The sequence below is a fragment of the Rhinolophus ferrumequinum genome, chromosome 11 (assembly GCF_004115265.2).
Source record: "Rhinolophus ferrumequinum isolate MPI-CBG mRhiFer1 chromosome 11, mRhiFer1_v1.p, whole genome shotgun sequence".
Classification (NCBI taxonomy): Eukaryota; Metazoa; Chordata; class Mammalia; order Chiroptera; family Rhinolophidae; genus Rhinolophus; species Rhinolophus ferrumequinum.
In genome coordinates this window covers 42,680,779-42,700,824 of record NC_046294.1, presented here as the reverse complement: position 1 = coordinate 42,700,824, position 20,046 = coordinate 42,680,779, and the positions used below count along the sequence as shown (strand labels likewise).

The following is a 20,046-nucleotide window of genomic DNA, read 5'->3' as shown; positions in this document are numbered from 1 at the left end:
GAATTTGCAGTGTGCTGGAGGAAAAACAATATAAGTCAGGTGTAATTCAAAGTAATAAGAGAGATGCAAATGTTATAAGAGAGATGCAGGTACCGTGCAACTACAGAGAAGGGAAAGATTTATACCAGCTTGGGGGACGTAAGGGATCAGGAAAGGCTTTTTAAGAAAGGCAATATAATGTAGTGGTTAAAAGCCAGGGTCTTAAGCCTTTTCAGTAAAGGGCCAGAACAGTAAATATTTGAGGCTTTGTGGTCCATACTGTCTCGAAGCTACTCAACTCTGCTGTTACAGCATGAAAGCAACCATAGACAATATGTTGCTGTGCTTCAATAAAATAGATGTTGAAATTTGAATTTTATGTAATTTGCATGATGAGTTATGAAATATTATTCCTTTGATTTTTTTTTTTTTTTTAAATTCCCAACCACTTAAAAATGTAAAAACTCTTCTTAGATCATGGGTATATGGAAACATGCTGTGAGCCAGATTTGGTTGCTGGGCTAGATTTGACTCATGGACTGTAATTTGCTGTTTCCTGGTTAAGAGCAGAGGTCTGGAGTTAGATTTCCTAGATTTGAATTCTGGGTCCATCACTGCTCACTAGATGTGTGATGCTGGGCGATTTACTTACTGTTTTTGTTGCAGTCTCCTTAACTTGTAAAATAGGGCTAATGTTAATATTTGCCTCCTGCTGTTCTTGTGAAAATCAAATGAGAAGAATGCCTGGCCCTGAGAGAATGCTTGCTTATTAAGTGTTAGGTATTATATTTAATATGGTTGGAAAGGAGCATTTGTGCTGGGTCTTAAAAAAGATGGAAGAGTTTTGACTAATGGAGAAGGCAGAGGAGAAGAATTCTGGATGGAAGAAACAGTGGACAAGTTTATATGAGGCAGTAAAGCAAATGGTGTGTTTTGAGATGAGTGAAGAATGCTGTCTTGGAACCATTGGGACTGATTGGCCGATTTAAGCCAAAAAGGAATTTTAAAAAAGAATGTTGGGTAGTTTACAGAGTCACCATGATGGTTGAAAAACCAGGTGTGGAGGCTGTGCAGCCTGGAACTACTCTGGTCATACCAGCGCAGAAGCACAGGGAAAATGCTGCTGCCACCATAGGGTAGATGTTGCATTTGTGCCATGGAACACCTCTGGCCCCGCATGCTGGTTGCTCAGACCTTCCTGCAGCTGTTCTTGCGGTAAACCAGGGAGAGTTCTTTTGCTTGCCCACTTCCCAGGTCACCATCTGGATGAAGCATCTGATTGGTATGGCTTAGGTCAGGTGCCATAAGCTAGCTGCACAGGAGGCTCAGAAAGGGGACATTTGCAGTTTTAGCTCCTATATTGGGAGGTGGAGAATCTCTAGATGTAAGAAGGGGGTTAGATGCTGGGCAGTCAAAAAAATGAACCATATCCTTTCTAACTGAAATGATGGCGGTGAAGGAGAGTGGTGATAGATGAGGCTGGAAAGAATTTTGACTTTATTCTGTAGGCAGTGGGGAGCTATGAGCCACTGATGATTTTTGAGCAAGAGAGTGACAGGTAAATAGATGAAATATGGATAGATGGGAGGTGGGAAGTTAAGAAAAGGTAAGAGGCATTGAGGACTGAAGTAGTGTCAGTGAGAATGGAAACGAAGGCCAGGTGGAGGGACCTGGAGGTTACAGGACCAAGCTCAGAATGCCTTTCTGTGCAGAAATGTAGGTAAGTTTCAGGCTGAGTGATTGGGAGGGAATATAGTATAACCGTTTAAAGCGTGGTCTTTGAAATCAGACTGCTTGGTTTGAATCCTGATTCTACCACTTTTTGGCTATGTGACGTTGAGTAAATGATTTACTCTCTGCTTGGGTTTCCTCATCATTAAAATGGGGATAACTCCTTTTTGCACAGGACACAAGTGAGGATTAAAATAGTTGATGGATGTGAAGCGTTTAACACAGTGTCTGGTTCCATGGTAAATGGTGTGTGCGTGCACACATGTGTACAAATGAATGAGAGGACAGTGAACAAATTGGGGATGCAATGTATAATGATGGGTTTGGCATATTTGGCATTTTAGGTGGAACATCTTTGTGGAGCTGGCCTGTATTCAACTGAAGTGCACATTGAGAGGCCGTGAGAGGCCGGGGCTGGAGACAGAGATAGAGAAGCCATGGGAAGAGGTTAGATCAGGTCGGAAGAGGACGCAGCGGGAGTAGTGAGGCTGAGGACAGAACCTTGGGACTGTTTCTACAGCAGCAGGAGGAAGTAGATTGGGTACAGAAAGCTGAATTGAAAAGTCTATGGTGTAGGAGAACTGGGAGAATATTGAGTCATAGGTGCCAAAGAAAGAAAAAGTTCTCAGAAGCAGAAAAGTAGTTACTGGCATTCGATGCTACAGAAAACTTAGTGATGAGTGAGAAGTTGCTCTTGGATTTAACAATTAGGTGGTCATTGGTGACCAAGGAGAAGTCAGTGGTAGGAACAGTTTCTTAGTACTCAATAGCCATAGTGATGTAATTGCGCATGGTTGTTAAAGGGGAAATAAAAAAAAATGAGCTATGGAATTTTTGTCCACAAAAATTATGTAGCTTAATATAGAGACATATAGAAGGGAATGGAATATTGAGTAGAAAGAAATATAATGGTATATCTTTTAAAATGGTATATATTATAAAATGGTATTTTGAAAACATAGTTGCTGCTTGGAAGAATTATGCTAATAAAATTTCCAGTATTGTCTTGTAAGACCTTTTGAAGTTACACTTAGTTTTCCAAATTTATTTGTGTTTTCTTTGGAACTGGAGGAGGGGTGGGTCTCTTACCTGTGATGTTTTGGTTCTTTCGTTGGCTGAAATATTTGTGTTGGACTTGAAAGTGACCTTGTCTTGATTTCAGAATTAGAAATTAATGAGCAAGGAGACTTACCTTCTTCCTCGAGGCAGCACCTGCTTGCTGTGAAGGACTCGTCATTGGCTTTGAATGATAACTGAGTGACAGGCTGTGAAGGGAGCCAGTTAGCATCAGCTTCCTGACTGCTCTGCCTAAGAAACCCACCAGATTTCTGCTCCAAGTGGCCCAAAGAATGGGGACCCACGTGAACTTGGATGTATACCATGACGATCCTTTCTGCGCCCTACTGCCCAGCCAAGACTCCATGCTTACCTTTATTTTTGCGGGCTGACAGAAATGTCTTGGCCCTCTTTCCAGACAAATTCATCGCATTTGAGAAGGGAGCAGCCTCTCTGACTTGATGGAGTAGCCAGGCAGCACACCTTGTCATGTTATTGTCTGAACTTACTCTGTGTTTTGACATCCTTAACTCCTTCCATTTCTTCTAGTTAGAAATAGAATTAGAGTTAGTTTTACAGATTATTCCTCTGTGGCCAGGAGGACTTCTGTGGGGAAAGAAGGATCATTGGAACAGATTTACATGGAATTGCTTTGTCTGGCTGGTGAACCAGCCTCCCGAAGTTTAAAATATGGCCTTGTATTTATTGAGCTCTAAGCATATCTCCTGGCCTTTCACCAAGGACTGCAAATTCAGGGTCACACTATTTTGTGGCAAACACTAGAGCCATAATATTTCTTAAGGTGGCTATTCTCTGTTAGATTTTCCTTCCTTCCTAAATACTTGAATAACATTTTTAAAAACTATATTTTGAACTGGTTTTATTTAGAATTACAGATTTTAATAAAATTCAATGTGAAAACATATATAAATAAAATTTGAAGTAGAGTCTTAATTTGTCATGATTATGTACATTAGTTTAATTGTAATCTTATCAACAGTTTTTAGACTTTATACATTTAAAGTAATTCTTTATGTTTCTAATAATCAACCTACCATGATGATCATTTGCATTTTAAGTCCTGACTGTTTTTAAGTAAGATTTTATTCTCCAGCTTCAATTAATATTATATAAGTAACAGTGGTTGTTATATGAATAACATAAGTGGTATAAATAAATTTACTTTTGACTCAGTTTCCCATTACCCAGAAATTAGTGTCAAGAATATTGAATAAATATTTCAGTGACTTAACACAAAAAAGTCAAGAACTAGTATGTCGCCATTTGAGAGGTTTCTGTAATTTTTGTCAAATGGTATTCTTGGAAATGTGTGTCTGTAAAGTAGAGTTTCTACATTAGTATTTATTTCCCACAGAGCCAAGAACAAAATAGGATGTGTCTGTTGTGTGTTTATTTGGAAGAATTGCCTTGATACAATTAAATATCAAACCCGCAATAGTTTTAAGAGACCCTTCGTGAAATAAAACCTGAATTATAGTTAAGCCAGTAAAGTCTCTTTTAAATGATGACAGGGAAAGAACTTTTAACTAAATAAATTTTGGAGCCAAAGGCCTCGAAAATCACATGCAGCTTAAAAGTTTATTCTTTGTTATTTTTGGTGAAACTTGCTTGGAAGGAGGAAGTAAGCTGCTTCCTGAAACTGAATGAGCTCTTAGAATTGATGCAGGCCACTTGAGACTAACACGGCAGCACGTGATTTATTATTTAGTATAATTGAATAGTTGAGAATGGTAATGTTTGTCTCTCCTTGGCTCAATATAATGAATTGAGAGGTTCTTAAGTTATTTGGTTACGATGAGTGTAAGATTGTGCCAAAAGTCAACAGGAAGTGAATCTAGATTAGTTGTCTGGCACAGTCACTGGGAATGCTGAATAGATACTGGGTACTGATGACAAACTCGCAAGGGTTTGGGAGGGCACCTTCAGAAAGGTTCCAGATGAACCTGGGACGCTGCCTCTAGACCTGAGTTTGCTGCTAATAGGTACTTTCTGAGTCACAAACATTACAAAAGGTCATCTGATATACAAGAGGAATTGAAGCTCGAAGTACGAGGGGCTTGGGTTCATTCATAGTGGTAGGTGAGAAAGAGCTGAGGCTGCATTTCCTGACTTGGGTCAAGTGGTCAGCCAGATGCACCATCTTGTCACGCTCACTTTTCATCGTCCTGTGCATACAAGTGGCCGTATGCATATGCTTACATTGGCCTTGCTACTAAAAATTCTAGTTGGGCCTGTTCTACCTTTACCCCAAGTTGTGATCAGGCAGCATGGGCCCTTCCTTCTTTTTGTTGCCTTAGGGAGATTGAATTTCTGTACATTTTAAGGCCTCTACGGTATTTTGCCATGGGCAATTATTTATTTTAATGTTTTTTTTTACTTTCTTTTTCTCTATTTTTCTTCAGTCTTGCCTGAGTTATTTTTCTCTGTTTTCTGTCTCATTCTTTCCTTCACTCTTCCCTTTCTCTCTCTTTCTCTTAACCATTTCTTTTTTCTCTCTTCTACTGACTACCCCTGTTATTTCTATTTAGGAGCCAAGAAAATATCTGATAAACTTAACAGTAGATGATATATCTCCAACAAGAGAAAGGAAAGACCTAAGTGTGTTTTTCTCCAACAAGTAAACATTTCTTAACCACCTACTACCATGTTTCTCTGAAAATAAGACCAGGTCTTATATTAATTTTTGTTCCAAAAGACGCATCAGGGCTTATGTTCAGAGGATGTCATCCTGAAAAATCATGCTAGGGCTTATTTTCGGGGAAACACAGCATATGCTAGATTTAGGAGATTAGATAATCTACGTACTAGAGGATTTTACACTATGTCATCAAATTAAATCAGTAGAACTCTTGATATTTTTTGACTTTGTAATGTTTTGTGAATGTACTTTTCTTTGCAAACATGTTTTTCCTATATTTTGCATTCTTTTTCTGTTAAAATGTTGTTTCACAAACAATATTATAATCAAGTTAATAGAAGTGTAAAGAAGAGAAAGAAAAAATAATTCACAATCCTATCTGTGACAATTAGACTTACTGTTTCTATGTTTTCCTCTAGTGTTTATCAAAATATTTACATAATCTTTATGGAGTGGAAATCATATGTAAATTTAATTTTGCATTCTTCTTCACTTTTTGTTATTTCCTAAATGCTTTCTTAAATGTAATTTAAAATAGTTGAATACCATTTCAGTGCAGATGGGAAGTTATATCGATGGAGTACCTACTGTGCCAGACATTGTGCAAAATGTTCTATATTTGTTTCATTTTTATCCCCATAGTAGTTATAAGTGATGAGTGTCACTTTGCTCATTTCATAGATGAGAAAATCGAGCCTTAGCTTACTTTTTATTTCAGTTTAGCAAACATTAATTGAGCTCTACTACGTTCTAGGTAGCATGTTGAGTTCTGGAGATTCAAAGATGAGTGGGACATGGTTCCTCCTATAAGGAATTCAGAAAATGGTGGGAAAGCAAATGAGGACAGAGATAATTTTGATACAGTATGTTAAGTTCAGGGACATAAAACATCTGACCTGAGTTAGGGTTGGTCAGAGCAGTTTTGCTAGAGCTGGGCCTCGAAGACTTTAATGTGCATATGGAAGTTCCTGGGGTTCTTGTTCAAAGGCAGATTCTGATTTGGGGTCTTTGGTGGTATCTGAGATACTTCACTTCTCCTAGGCTTCCAAGTGCTGCTGCTGCTCTCACTTGGAATGGGAATATCCTAGATGATGTAGGATGTTGAACAAATACCAGTTAGCCAGGTAGAGAAATGGGTAAAGGAGGACAGCATGGGGGGAGGCATAGAAGCATAAAAAGTATGTTAAGTGGGTAAACTACTTATAATCTATGACAAGTGTTGGCAAACTCTGACTCGCTGGCTGAATCCAGCCCACAGTCTGTTTTTGTATTGTCTGTGTGCTAAGAATAGTTTTTATGTTTTTAAAGGTTGTTAAAAAAACCCAAAAATCCCCAAACAAAAAAGAATATATAACAGATACACAAAGCCTGAAATATTTACTCTATTCCTTTACAGAACAATCTTGAGACCCCTGATCGCTGCTGCTGTTGCTAGTGTTGGTGGAATGTAGTCTGCCACGGGCATAGCGGAGGACACGTAGAGACAGAGGGCAGGAGGCTGGTCACCCAGGGATGCCCAGGAGGGTGGCCTTTATCTTTGAAGTGACAGGGATCCTGGACAGAATCCCTGGAAAAGAGGGGAGGTCACAGGCTTATGTTTTGATTTGGAAAAATCTCTCTGGCAGAATATTGATACGGGGGGCAATGCTGGAGGCCAGGGTACCAACCAGGAGGCCTGAGCAAAGGCAGACAGAATACCGTGTTGCCTCGAAAATAAGACCTAGCTGACCATCAGCTCTAATGTGTCTTCTGGAGCAAAAATTAATATAAGACCTGGCATTATATTATATTGTATTATATTATACTATGTTATGTTATATAAGGCCCAGTGTAATTTTACTACAGTAATTAATTTTTTATAGTAATTAATTAATTTTTGCTCCAAAACACGCATTAGAACTGATTGTCCGGCTAGGTCTTATTTTCGGGGAAACATGGTAGGAGGAGACAGATTTGAGAACTGTCTTGAGCACCATTGTTTATTCTCTTTTGACTGCAACCTATTTAGGAAGAGAAACATTTTATTTCATGACCCAGCACACACAAAGCAAAACTTGACACAAAACAGTATTTGTCTTTATTATGAGTGAACTCAAATATCTTTCATTCCATTAAAGAAAATGCTGGTTACTACCCACTAAGGTGATTTCATATTGGGTCCTAACCTAAGTTTGAAAAACACTGATCTAGGGAGGTAAAAACATTTTCGCACTGATTTGATGTAAGGGAGTAGAAAACAAGAATCCTGCCGTGGTGAATGGTGTTGCTCCCAACTGAAATCAGTAATAGGAAGGCAAGCCACTTGGAAGGTAGAGGTGGCTTGCTTGGACATGTTGAGTTTGAGAGCATTGTAGGATACCCAGGCTTTTCAGAAGATAAGAGATGATCAATTTCTCATTAGTATTACTGCCTCACTGTTTTATTTAACTGCCATGATTTTAACAACAGGATTTTTTGCACAAAGGTGTATGTTTCAGGATTTAATAAGCTCTTCCAGCCCAGGCCAGGAATTCAACCATTGTTTGCAACATTGTCAGTGTTCTAATGGGAGGAAGCAGCATGGATTTAAAATAATTGGCTTACGTGGAAAATTTGTAAATTGGGAAGAAACTTGTCCATACTTTGAGATGCTTATTTAATTTAGTGCTTGCATATTAGTTCAGTAAGAGTAATATTCTGATATATTGAAATATTTATCCAAGAGGGAATAATCAGATCACATTAATTAGTTTGTGTATGGCAATGGATGTGTGCAGTTTGCTATAGTTCTGTATACAACTATACTATTAGAGGGTTATCGGTTTTTTATTCCTTTACTTTTTCTAAGTTAATATAGAACCAGTGACATTTATCCATACCCTCTTCCCTAATAGTATCATGATCCTTTAAAGATCCACTATTGGAACTGTAAAAGAATATTGCTTAAATTGACCATATTAGTGTAAATAATGTAGATACATACCTAAGTTAAAAAGTTATTTGTTTTACCAGGAAATAATAATTTTTAAATTCTTTATATAGATTGAATACCTGCTTAAGAAACTGACAGAAGCTATGGGAGGAGGTTGGCAGCAAGAACAATTTGAACATTATAAAATCAATTTTGATGATGGTAAAGATGGCCTTTCTGTGTGGGAGCTGATTGAGCTTATTGGAAATGGACAGTTTAGCAAGGGCATGGATCGGCAGACGGTGTCTATGGCAATTAACGAAGTCTTCAACGAGCTTATATTAGATGTGTTGAAGCAGGTAAGAGTCCCTTAACACTGCATTTCTTCTCATTTTTAGAATTTGACATGGAAAAAAAACAAATTTTCATCACAAAGATGACTGTAAGTCACTTAGACTTTTATACTGATTTAGAACAGGAATAAAGTTTCTTATTTTCCCAGTCTTATATTAAGCTTGCATTTTAAAGAATTATTGTTGCATCTCTGAAGTATGGTTAAGCATTGGGAAATTTCATTTTGAAAGAACTGTTTAAATGATCACATTTCCAAAAGTATTTTTAAAGTGCTTTCATGTCATGTGTACATCCATACTTACTGATATGAAAGATCCCCATGGCATCTTGTTCAGAGAAAAAAACGGGTTGTTGAACAGTGGTATCTTGTAATCTCTTACATGCATTGTGATATGTGCATGTAGAGCTGTCTGGAAGATGCTCACCAAAATGTTAAAGTGATTGCTTTTAGATTGTGGGATTCCTGTAAATTTTGTTTTATTTTTTATTCCTTTATTATTATTGCACTTTCTGTGTATATGATTTTATATTATTTTTATAGAATCAGAAAAATATCCTTAATTTTGGAAATTTTGCTAAATAAATACCTTTAATTAGCAAAGTTGCATTTATCTTATTAGATATGTTTGTTTTCTCATCCCCTACATAACATCTGACTTGCGTATTTGAAGCTTAATGCTTATTAAATTGAATTTATATATATATTTAGTGGATCTTTCAAATTTCTTACTTTATTATATTGAATAATAACTGATTTGGGATTTCCTTACTTTGGTCCTTTTTTTGCTTAGTAGGTGATATTGTTGTTTTTGTTCTTTTTGCCTAATGGAGCCCATCAATAAACATTAATTAATTGAGACTTAATTTGTATAGGGTTTTGGTGTTATAAAGAGGTATGAGACATGGTCTCTGTCCAAATTTATCCATACCCTCTTCCCTGATAGTATCATGATCCTTTAAAGATCCACTATTGGAACTGTAAAAGAATATTTCTTAAATTGAACATCTCTTAGTGTAAATGATGTAGATACATCATTTCAGCCTAAGTTAAAATGTTAGGCTTTTAGGCTTACCAGGATGACAGGATATAGGGCTATAGATGAATTTCAGTATGAGATAGCTTTTGCTTAAATGTCTAAGGATTAGGAAACTGAACAAGTAATATGATTAAAACTGACTATAATAATCAAATGATACTTACAGCCAAGCTAATAATATCATATCTTTAATGTTATGAATAGTCTACCATGGGCTGTCAGCACCTTTTAATATTTAATATTTAAATTTCAGCTGTTCTCGAACAACCCTGAAGGGCTTTGGCCTATAATAATGTGTAATTTTGCTGAAGTAAAAATTTGAATTACACATCTTTGAGGCTGATATGTGGGAAGGAAGTATAGGACTAGTACGTATGAGTGTAGAAGCTACAGTTAGAAGCCAGTGTCCTAATTATTGGTCCAGTTCTTTTTCTGCTCATGTGGAGCAGAATTCATCGTCCAGAATAGTGTGAGGTCAGGTAGAAAGGTAGGTTGGTGCCAGAGGTGATTGATTGAGAAGATATACTTGGCCAAGTTGATACCTTTTAGCATTTTCATTGATTGAGGTTTTAATTTACTAAGAATCACTGTTTAGGGGTAGGGTGTGTGTGTGTGTGTGTGTGTGTGTGTGTGTGTGTGTGTGTGTGTGTGTGTGTGATTTAAACGGAATAGACTGAATAGTATAATGAACTTCCATATATCCATCACCCAATTCCAGTAACCACCAACATATGGTGAATCCTGCCCTACCTACTTTTGCTGCTCCTGTATTACTTGAAACAAATCTCAGACATTTCATTTTATCTATAAATATTTCCATAGGTATCCCTAAAAGGTAAAGAATTAAAAAAACCCACAATGCTATTAACATTCGGGATTCTAAAGTTTACTGTCTATATAGCTTTGCAGTGAGGGGAGGGGTTGTCTCTGAGTGTCTAAAATTTTGTGTAGACTTTTGTTTGCATATGCTTGCATGAATTTGACTGGATATAGTGTCCCCGGCCTTCATAGATCCTCAAAGGGTTCATGATCCATAAAGGACAAGAACCACTGATATTTATGTATTCACGACCATACATCAGTGAGGTAATGGAGTAGGCAAGAATATCAGGGAAGAGAGATATTAGTTCTTGTAAATAAAAGGACAGGCATTTATATCAGATTTGCTCTCTCATAGGGTTACATGATGAAAAAAGGCCATAAACGGAAAAACTGGACTGAACGCTGGTTTGTTCTAAAACCCAACATAATTTCTTATTATGTGAGTGAGGATCTGAAAGACAAGAAAGGAGACATTCTGTTGGATGAAAACTGCTGTGTAGAGGTAAGTTTTCTGGTGCTGCCCTCTGCTGCTCAAGTAGTTTATTTTCCTTCTTCCAGACTTGAGAGCCTTAAAATAATTTTAAAATTTACATTTCTAAAATAATATAGTCATAAAATTGCCATAGTTTCTGGACTAAAAATTAAAGATACCTCACAAAATTTTTATCTAATGTGAATTTATTTCTTGTCTTATACTCATGAGCAAAGTATAGGGATTAAATCCCATTTACTTGTACATTTAAGGAATCATTTATTAAATAAAATGGAGTCATAAAACACAAAATAAAGCAAAAAAAATTTCAAGAAAACAGTGTTTGAAATCATGATTGTACCAGAAAATCTGGACCATTTGGAGTGCAATAAATAAAACTGATGAAGATACGAGCATTACCTTTGAATATTTTGGGTGACTTTCAGGACACTTTATTCACAACTGCTAATTCTGTAAAGAAGTGAAGTCCTCAAGAACATAACTTTTTGAGTTGTTAATTTATATCTGAACTACTACCACGTCTGTATTTGTTGAAGAATATTTAAAATACCTAAGATCTCACTTATAAACAATAATGTATTTTGATGGATGAAGTGGTACAGATATATTAATGTCTTAGGGTGTGCAATGCCCACTTAATGGATCTTCTTAGAATCAACTAAACACGGAGACTCACAAGGTTATGATAGGCCATACCAGCCTTCTTCTAAGGATGTAGGACAGGAACCGCAACTTGGAGCAACAGCATCCCAGGTGTAAGGAGAGGAGAGCTACATCAAGCGGGTGTGGAATCACCCAGGCCTCCCCAGGCTTATCACAGAGTCAGCTATTGTAACAATTCCATAGGTATGCCTTCCAGGGTTCCTGTAAGGGATGTGCTCAAGTACAAGAGTCACTGCTCAGTGAAGCCCAAAGCATGGCATCTTGATCAGGTGTTGGTGGTTCTCCCAGTCCAGATGTGGTATGCTAATCAGAACGCGTGGTTCCCATAGTGATGTCGCCTAGGGGACAGCATCAGTAAATCAGTAATAGGCACTTATAGATCTATATTTTTCACTGACGTTGAATGTCAGCCAGATTTGTACAAATAGGTAAGATGGAATTGAATTTAAATACTTAAAAATGAAATTTTAAAGAACTAATTTTCCTTTCTGCTTTAGTCTTTGCCTGACAAAGATGGAAAGAAATGCCTTTTTCTCATAAAATGTTTTGATAAGACCTTTGAAATCAGTGCTTCAGATAAGAAGAAGAAACAGGAGTGGATTCAGGGTATGGTAATTTTTATTATTTATTACGACATAACTTGAGAGCTCTCACTTTCTATTTTTGAGTTTCATTAGAGATACTAAGGGGTTGTTTCCTCATTGTCTATAGTTACTTCTGTGTGTAACATAGTAGCTTAAAAAAAAAACAGTTAAGAGGAGTTCCCAAATTTTTCAATTTCATTTGCATATGAACTTGTGGGAAAATTATAAACTGGACATTTTGAGTTTTTTACTCTTACTATTTAAAGGGTATGGAATTTCCCCTTTTAACAACTCTGAGGACTTTTAAAGTGGCCCCCATGAGTGTTGAGTAATATGTAAAACAGAAGAGGAATAATGTAATAGTAGCTTTTGAATAATTTTCAAGATCTGTTATTTCCACAAGAAATCACTAGGTTCAAACACAAACCTTAAGAACACAAACTTGATTTAATAACTTTTAAACTGAAGCATTATTCCAAAATTAGTAAAGAATGAGACACTATATATGAGATTTTGTTTTTTTAAATCATGAAAGGGGATTCTGAATGTGATATTTTTGGACATAAATATGTTACCATTACCTGAATTTTCTCTTTTTTGAATCCGTCTGCCTGCATGCACTGGCCCAAAGAAATGCATGAGCAGGAGTTTGCAGTATAGAAAGAAAAATAGTTTAATATTGAATTGGCCAATATGGAGGCAGGAAGCTAATGCTGAAAACCTGACTACCTGATGGTGTGTAGGTTACAGATTATATGGGGCAAAATCACAAGACACTGTGGGTTAGGAGTTTGGGGTCCGGCTGGGAGCTGATTGGTTGGGAGTGAGGTAAGGGTAATAAACATTTCTTCTGGTCTTGAGGACAGCTCTGAGGTCTTTTCCAGCGTCTCTCTGTCTGGTTTCATGGGAAAGTAGCCAGGGGGTCATTCCACCTTAGGGTTCAGGAGCTGAAACATAACTCAGGTCAAGATGTTATCTTTAACCTGCCAGAGGTCCAGACCTGTGACCGTGAGTCAGATCTGGATACTGTCTGCTGCTGCCTCAGGGGTGGCTGATTATTGGGGGAAAGGCTAGGTCTAGGAGGGGTGTATATATAGAAAGAGGGATATGCTTTCCAGAGCTGGGATTTAAAACTAATCAAAGTTATAGGGATCCTCGATTTCAGGTAAAAATATATTATATTGAAAATTGTGATCATTTTTGATGCGGTTTAAGAGTTTGAGGCAAGTGCAGCTAGGTTTGAATCCTCTTTCCTGAGTCACTTAGGTTGAGTCATGAATTCTGTAGCTGCTTTCCTCTTGTGTGGAATGGGGATAGTAATAATTAGTTAATGAAGATATACTTGCACATTTTAAAATGGCTTATCCTTGCAGCAATGTTTGTGATAGATTGCAAGCAACTTAAATGTCCATTAATTGGGAAATAGTTGAATAAATTATGGTACAGTTACACAATGGAGTACTGTGCAATATTTTATGTATAGTATTTTGTATACTGATATGGAAAGCTCTCCAAGTTAAATTAAGTGAAAAAAGCGAGGCTCGGAAGAGTGTGTTATGTCACTATTTGGGTCAAAAGAAGGTGGAAGGCGTATATACATGTTTATTTGTGAATACTTTAAATATCTCGGGAAAGAAGCACAAGAAACTGTTAGCATTAGTTGCTAGGGGGGAGGGGAACCCAGTCCTTGGGGATAGGAGTGCGAGGGAGACGTCCTCCGTGTCCTTTCATGCTTTTGAATTTGAACAATGTGAAAGTATTAGCTATTCAAAAAATTAAATTTATATAATTGAAATAATCAGGAAAGAAATCAAATTTCATATAAAAATTAGATAATGCACATAAAAGGTATATATATATATATATATATATATATATATATATAGCAAGTATTCAATAAATGGTAGTTACTGTTATCATTCAGGAAGGGGGTTGTAGAGGGAGATGGTTTCATAAGGCATAGATGAAGGACAGACTAAACAATGCAGGTAGCAAATCAGATACCAGGACTTTGAATCTCAGCCCTTCCTACGTCTGTATCTTATTTGGCCTTCTGCGAAGTATGGAGAAGGGAGTTGAAAGTGTTTTAAATTCTTCCAGTGTGTGTGGTACTCCTCAGTCAAGTATCTGTTTAAGCACAGATGCGCAGTTATGGAATTTTGGAGCTAGAAGGGACTTTCAAGATCCTGTCTCTCATTTTAGAGACGAGGAAAGTGATGCTGCAGAGCTTGTGTGACTTGCTCAGGGTCACAGTGCAGCTCAGTGACAGAATCAGAATCTACACTGGGTCTTTGTCTGGTTTTCTTCCCACTATGCCTTTTGCATGTTAGGCTTACAAAGAATAAAGTGTATTTCCTGTTTTTTCTTCACCTTTTACAGCCATTCATTCTACTATCTATCTGTTGAAGTTGGGCAGCCCCCCGCCACACAAAGAAGCCCGCCAGCGTCGGAAAGAACTCCGGAAGAAGCTGCTGGCTGAGCAGGACGAGCTGGAGAGGCAGATGAAGGAGCTGCAGGCTGCCAACGAAAACAAGCAGCAGGAGCTGGAGACCGTGAGGAAGGTGGGAGTGGGCGCCTGGCTGGGGGCGGCTCTCATTTCATTGCAGGAGCCACAGCTGCCTTACTTTGGAGTTTTGGTTTTACCAAGACCAGGTTACTGCAATTTTAGGGGGATTGTTTTTGGTGAACTGTGTTCTTAGGAAGTGTATCTAGACCACTGAGTGAGACACCCTAGTTTTCCTAGCCCTGAAAGTATAAGGGTGTCAGAGCAGAGAGGACATTTCATTGACCAGAAAAGCGTATTTATAAGAATGGGCACAGTTGAATTTTATCTGAGAAAGATGAGAAAGTTTATTCTCCTATGGATGTCAAGGTCCCTTTTGGTGACCTGGGCAGGGTCTGTTGCTTGTTTATTTTTCCCCCATTAGCTCCCATCTTCACTCATGAGTACCTTGCAAGACCCAAGTATAGGACTGTGGGTTTTACTTACTGTTTGCGGTCAAAGACACAGTCTGGGTCAGCTTCTCCTTCCGTCTCAGGGGTAGGGGGTCAAGTGCCATAGGCTGTACAGGATAGTTAATGTTTACTGGGGAACCCTGTTCCTCGGTTATATAATACAGTGGTTCTGGGGGTGGCGGTGAGTCCCCAGTGTGTGGGCATGGTCTTTGGGACACCTCCTGGATGAGCCTGTCTGCCTTGAATCAGTGAGCTTCCTGTTAACCACGAGCTCAAAGACCTTTTGTGTTCTTCTCTGCAGCACCTTTGTTCTGGGATATGGAGATTGTTCATAGTTCAAAGCCCCACATTCCTGGTGGGGTTCTCCCTTTGCAAACCATGGAAATGCTGCACTCTATGCTGACTTCCTTCGAGTAGACTCCAAAATTGTGTTATATTTTTGTAATCTTAAGAACCATGGGAGCATACAGTCTTAGAAACAGTTGTTCCTAGCCAGCAAACCCACTTTCTAAAAGCAGCCCCTTAGGCTTCGCTTCTCTTCCTTCCGAATCACTCCCGCATCCTGCCTCTTTCTGCTGCAATACGTTTTCTTTCAAGACTCCTTTCATGGGCTCGGATGAGCACCTGCAGTACGTGATTGCTGCTTCCTCCATCCACTGAGCACACTGCAGAATGGGTGTTATGGAAGTGGGCTGGGCATTTGGGCTTGGTGTCCTTCTTTTATAATTAAAAAACATTGTGAAATATGCATATAGAGGAGAATATAAAATATGTATATACAAATAATTATGAAGTGACTATTCCTGAAACAACTACCTAAATTAAGATAGACGCTTCTGTGTCGTTTCTTCTGTTTAATTTTTAAAAATTTAAAACCAGTAAGATTTGTGGGTTTTGTATATATATATTTTTAATTGATTTTTAAAAGAATTTTTTTATTAGGGAATATTGGGAACAGTGTGTTTCTCCAGGGCCCATCAGCTCCAAGTCTTGTCCTTCAATCTAGTTGTGGAGGGCGCAGCTCAGCTCCTAGTCCAGTCGCCATTTTCAATCTCAGTTGCGGGGGCGCAGGCCACTGGCTCATGTGGGAATTGAATCAGCAACCTTGTTGAGAGTTTGCACTCTAACCAACTGAGCCATCCAGATGCCCTGGTTTTTGTGTAGTTTTATGAGTTTTTACACATGCACAGATTCTTGTAACCATGACAGACACAATACAGAACAATTCCAGTGCCTCAAAGAATCTCCTCATCCTGCTCCTTAGAGTCAGACCCTAACCCTCACACCAACCCCTGGGAACCACCGACCTGTGTTCTGTTCCCATATTTTTGCTTGTTCGAAATTGGCATATAATTGGAATCATACAGTTAGGTAGGTTTTCAAGACTGGATTCTTTCACTTAGCATCGTGCATTTGAGATGCATCTATCGAGCGTCCTTTCAGACTCTTTTAAACTCAGGCTTCTGGGAGCATGGAGATGCCCTGCTTTGTGTTATGTGAATGTATGCCCGAGGCTAGGCCACTGAGACAGCTTCCCCACTGCCTAGTTTTACAGAATTATTTAAGCAACTGATTTGAGGTTTGATGGATAAGTGTTAGACAATTATTACAGGTCCCTTAATCTTTAATTTTCTTTTTCTTATCAAGGCATAAAATTCTCCAGTTTTTCATGGAAGCATTTTTAGAAAAATACTGCTTAGGTGAATATTTCAATCACCTGGAATTAGGTTATATATTTGTGAATTTTGTTAAGACTCAAGACTCCTTAGTTAATTCAGAAGAAGGAATGAGAAATCATAGTATTTTTTAAATAAATTAACAGATTTCTTTAAAAGGTTTCCCAAATAATTTTTTTTGAGAAAAAACTTAGATTTTTTTTTCTTCAGCTAAGACAGCAGATGATTTATTGTACACATTACATTCAGCCACAACTGAGAACAGAATTTGTGTAGAATGTCACAGGTCCAGAGCAAAGGACTATTTTTGTACAAGCAAAGTGGATTTCTCAAAAGGTGATAGCGGGGAACAGATGGCAATGTATGTTCTAGATCCATTGAGAAGTCCTAGATATTAGGCATGCAGTCCAACAATTTGTTCCAGTATCCCTGACCTCTGGCTTTCCTCATTTCTGCCCCTGTGGCTTCCACCGGTGCACAAGCTAGCGGTTTACTTGGACCTCTGCCTCATCTTTCTTCTTTTGCGCTTCAGCTTGCACATTCGCTTCTTCCTCCACCAACCACCTCCACTTCTCCCCAAACTATCCTTCATCTCCCACTAGGTCTTGGGCACCCTTGAGAACCCTTCGGTTCAGGGAATCATCGGCTTAGATTTTTTTAGAGTAGTTTTTAGGTTCACAATAACATTAAGAGGAAGGTACAGAGATTTCCCATGTGTCTCCTGTTCCTACATATGCAGAGCCTCCAACATTGTCAAGTCCCCACCAGAGCAGTGCCTTTGTTACAGTTGGTTAGTCCACACTGACATTCGTGATCACCCTAAGTCACAGTTTACATTTGGATTCACTCTTCTTGTACATTCTGTGGGTTTACACAAATGTATAATGGCGTATATATACCACTAAAGTATCATTTAGAGTATTTTCACTGTCCTAAAAATCCTCTGTGCTCTATCTGTTCATCCCTCCTCCCCAAACAATTTTTAATTCTATTTTTCTTTCTTTTAAAAATGTAATCATTTGAATAGGTAATACAATCATATGGTCCAAAATTTTAAAATACAAAAAGGGATTCAGTGAAAAGATTTCCTCCTATGTCTTTCTTCCCTCTGCCCAGTTCCCACCTCTTGCCTAAAATGACCACTAATTTTTATTTCTTGTATATCCTTCTAGATTTATTAAATGTATATATAAGAACATATGCATATGCACTCTTATTTTTCCACTCTTTAAACACAATATGTACATACTTGATCTCATGGTTCTGCAACTCGTGTATTTCAATTTATATATATATTTGAGATCTTCGCATGTCAGTATAAAGAGAGCTTTTTCATTCTTGTTTCTAGCTATATAATGTTCTGTTAAATGGCTGTATCATTACTTATTTAACCAGTCCTTGGTAGATGAACATTTGGGTTGTTTTAATCCTTTGTTTTAGTAGACAATGCTACAGGGGATTATTTTATACCTGTGTTCCTACATGTTCTAATGTATCTGTAGAAAAAATTCTCAGAAGTGGGCTTGCTGGATCAGGGAATATATATATACATCTATAATCATGAAATCTAGGCTGATGAAACAGCCAGCGTCTCAAATCTTGCTATTCACTGTATCACAGTTCAAAGTGTTCTAGGGTTTGGCAATTAAGTATTCCAGCCCAGAAATGTCACACTTCAGTTCTGTTTACAATATTTTGACCAGAACTAGTCACATGTTTCTGATGAGAAGTCAGCAGTCAATCTTACTGGAGTTTCCTTCTAGTGAATTTTTCATTTCATTTATTGTACTTTTCAGCTCCAGAATTTCCATTTGGTTCTTTTTATAATTTCTATCTTTTTCTTGATATTCTGTATTTGAAGGGATATCATCATACCTTCTATTAATTCCTTAAACGTGCTTTTCTTTAGTTCTTTGAACATACGACTTCTGTGAAGTCTTTGCTAAGTCCACTATCTGGGCCCCTTCAAAGGCAGTTTCTGTTGCCTACTTTCTATTCCCTGTGTAGGAGTCACACTTGCCTCTTTCTTTGCTGAAAGAGATTTTCATAATTTTTTGTTGAAAACTGGACATTTTAGATAACATATTGTAGCACTCTGAATACAGCTTCCTCCCCTCCCCCAACTGTTTGCTGGTTTATTTGTTTAGTAGTGTGGCTGGACTAGTGGCTGGACTATTTCCGTGAGGTCTGTTTTCTTCACTGTGTAAAGCCTCTGTGCTCTTCAGAGGAACAGCCTCGGGCACACACACAGTGCCCTGGCATGACCTGATATTAGCAGGGCTCTCTTTGAAAGTCTCTGTCATCTGTCACTCTGCCTCTGTTGGTGTCACAGCCCTCTCTGTCAGAGCTCACTAATCTCCAGTGGTTGCTCTGTTGTTTTTAGCAATACCCTGGGTCCTGCAGTGCCCCACAGTCTGATATTGTTTAAATTCAGGCCCACAGGTAGTCTTTAAGACTGGCTCCTACTGGTGAGGGCTCTTCTTGGCTGTCTTACCCAGGTTCTCTCTGTCAAACTTGCAGCTGGCCTGTGGTGTAGCTTGCTGGTCTCACGGAGCTGGCAGCCTCCTCTTACTCCTTACCACTAAAATCGCCATTGTTTGCAAGAGCATCTTTAGGCTTGAACTCCTCACACTGTGTTTTAAATAAAGTCAGTTCTCTTCGGCAGAGCTTCCGAGCCTGCCTTTCTCTCTGGGCAAACCTCTGCCAGTGTCTGGAGCTGGGGGCAGACAGTGGTCTGCGTCTCTTTGAGTGACACCCCTGCTTTATGAACCTGTCACTAGGTGGAGGTCATAGCCTCTGGTCTCAGCTTGCTGCTCCGGCTGTGGAACCTGTGCCCTACAAGTGAGTTGGGACAGAGGTGATCATGCCCAGGATTCTCAGCCCGTCATACCTGAAGTAGAACTTCCATCCTTTGAGTGGAGCTGGGTGGAGGAAGAGAGCCCCAGACCTCACAGCCACTCTTGCCTGGAATAGGGTTTCTGCAACACGGAGCTGGGGAGGATGAGAAATACTGTTGCCTGGCTGTCCTGGGGAGATGCTGCCTCCCTGAGCTGGGAGCTGAGGCAAGAGGCAGCACTGTGTTCTTAGTTCCATCGCTGGTGGGGGTGCTTCCTTCTCACTGACAGCGTGGGGGAAGGGAGTAGCTGC

The 20,046-nt window shown here is 38.6% G+C and overlaps 1 protein-coding gene across 1 annotated transcript in view; it reads left to right on the top strand.

The window, feature by feature from the left end:
• The window catches only part of SWAP70 (switching B cell complex subunit SWAP70), a 70,067-nt gene that overhangs the window by 39,236 nt on the left and 10,785 nt on the right, over positions 1–20,046 (top strand). The window contains exons 4-7 of the mRNA XM_033121051.1: positions 8,447–8,674; positions 10,884–11,030; positions 12,182–12,290; positions 14,648–14,829. Of these exons, the coding sequence (XP_032976942.1) occupies positions 8,447–8,674; positions 10,884–11,030; positions 12,182–12,290; positions 14,648–14,829 (666 nt within the window). The remainder of the gene's footprint in view (positions 1–8,446; positions 8,675–10,883; positions 11,031–12,181; positions 12,291–14,647; positions 14,830–20,046) is intronic.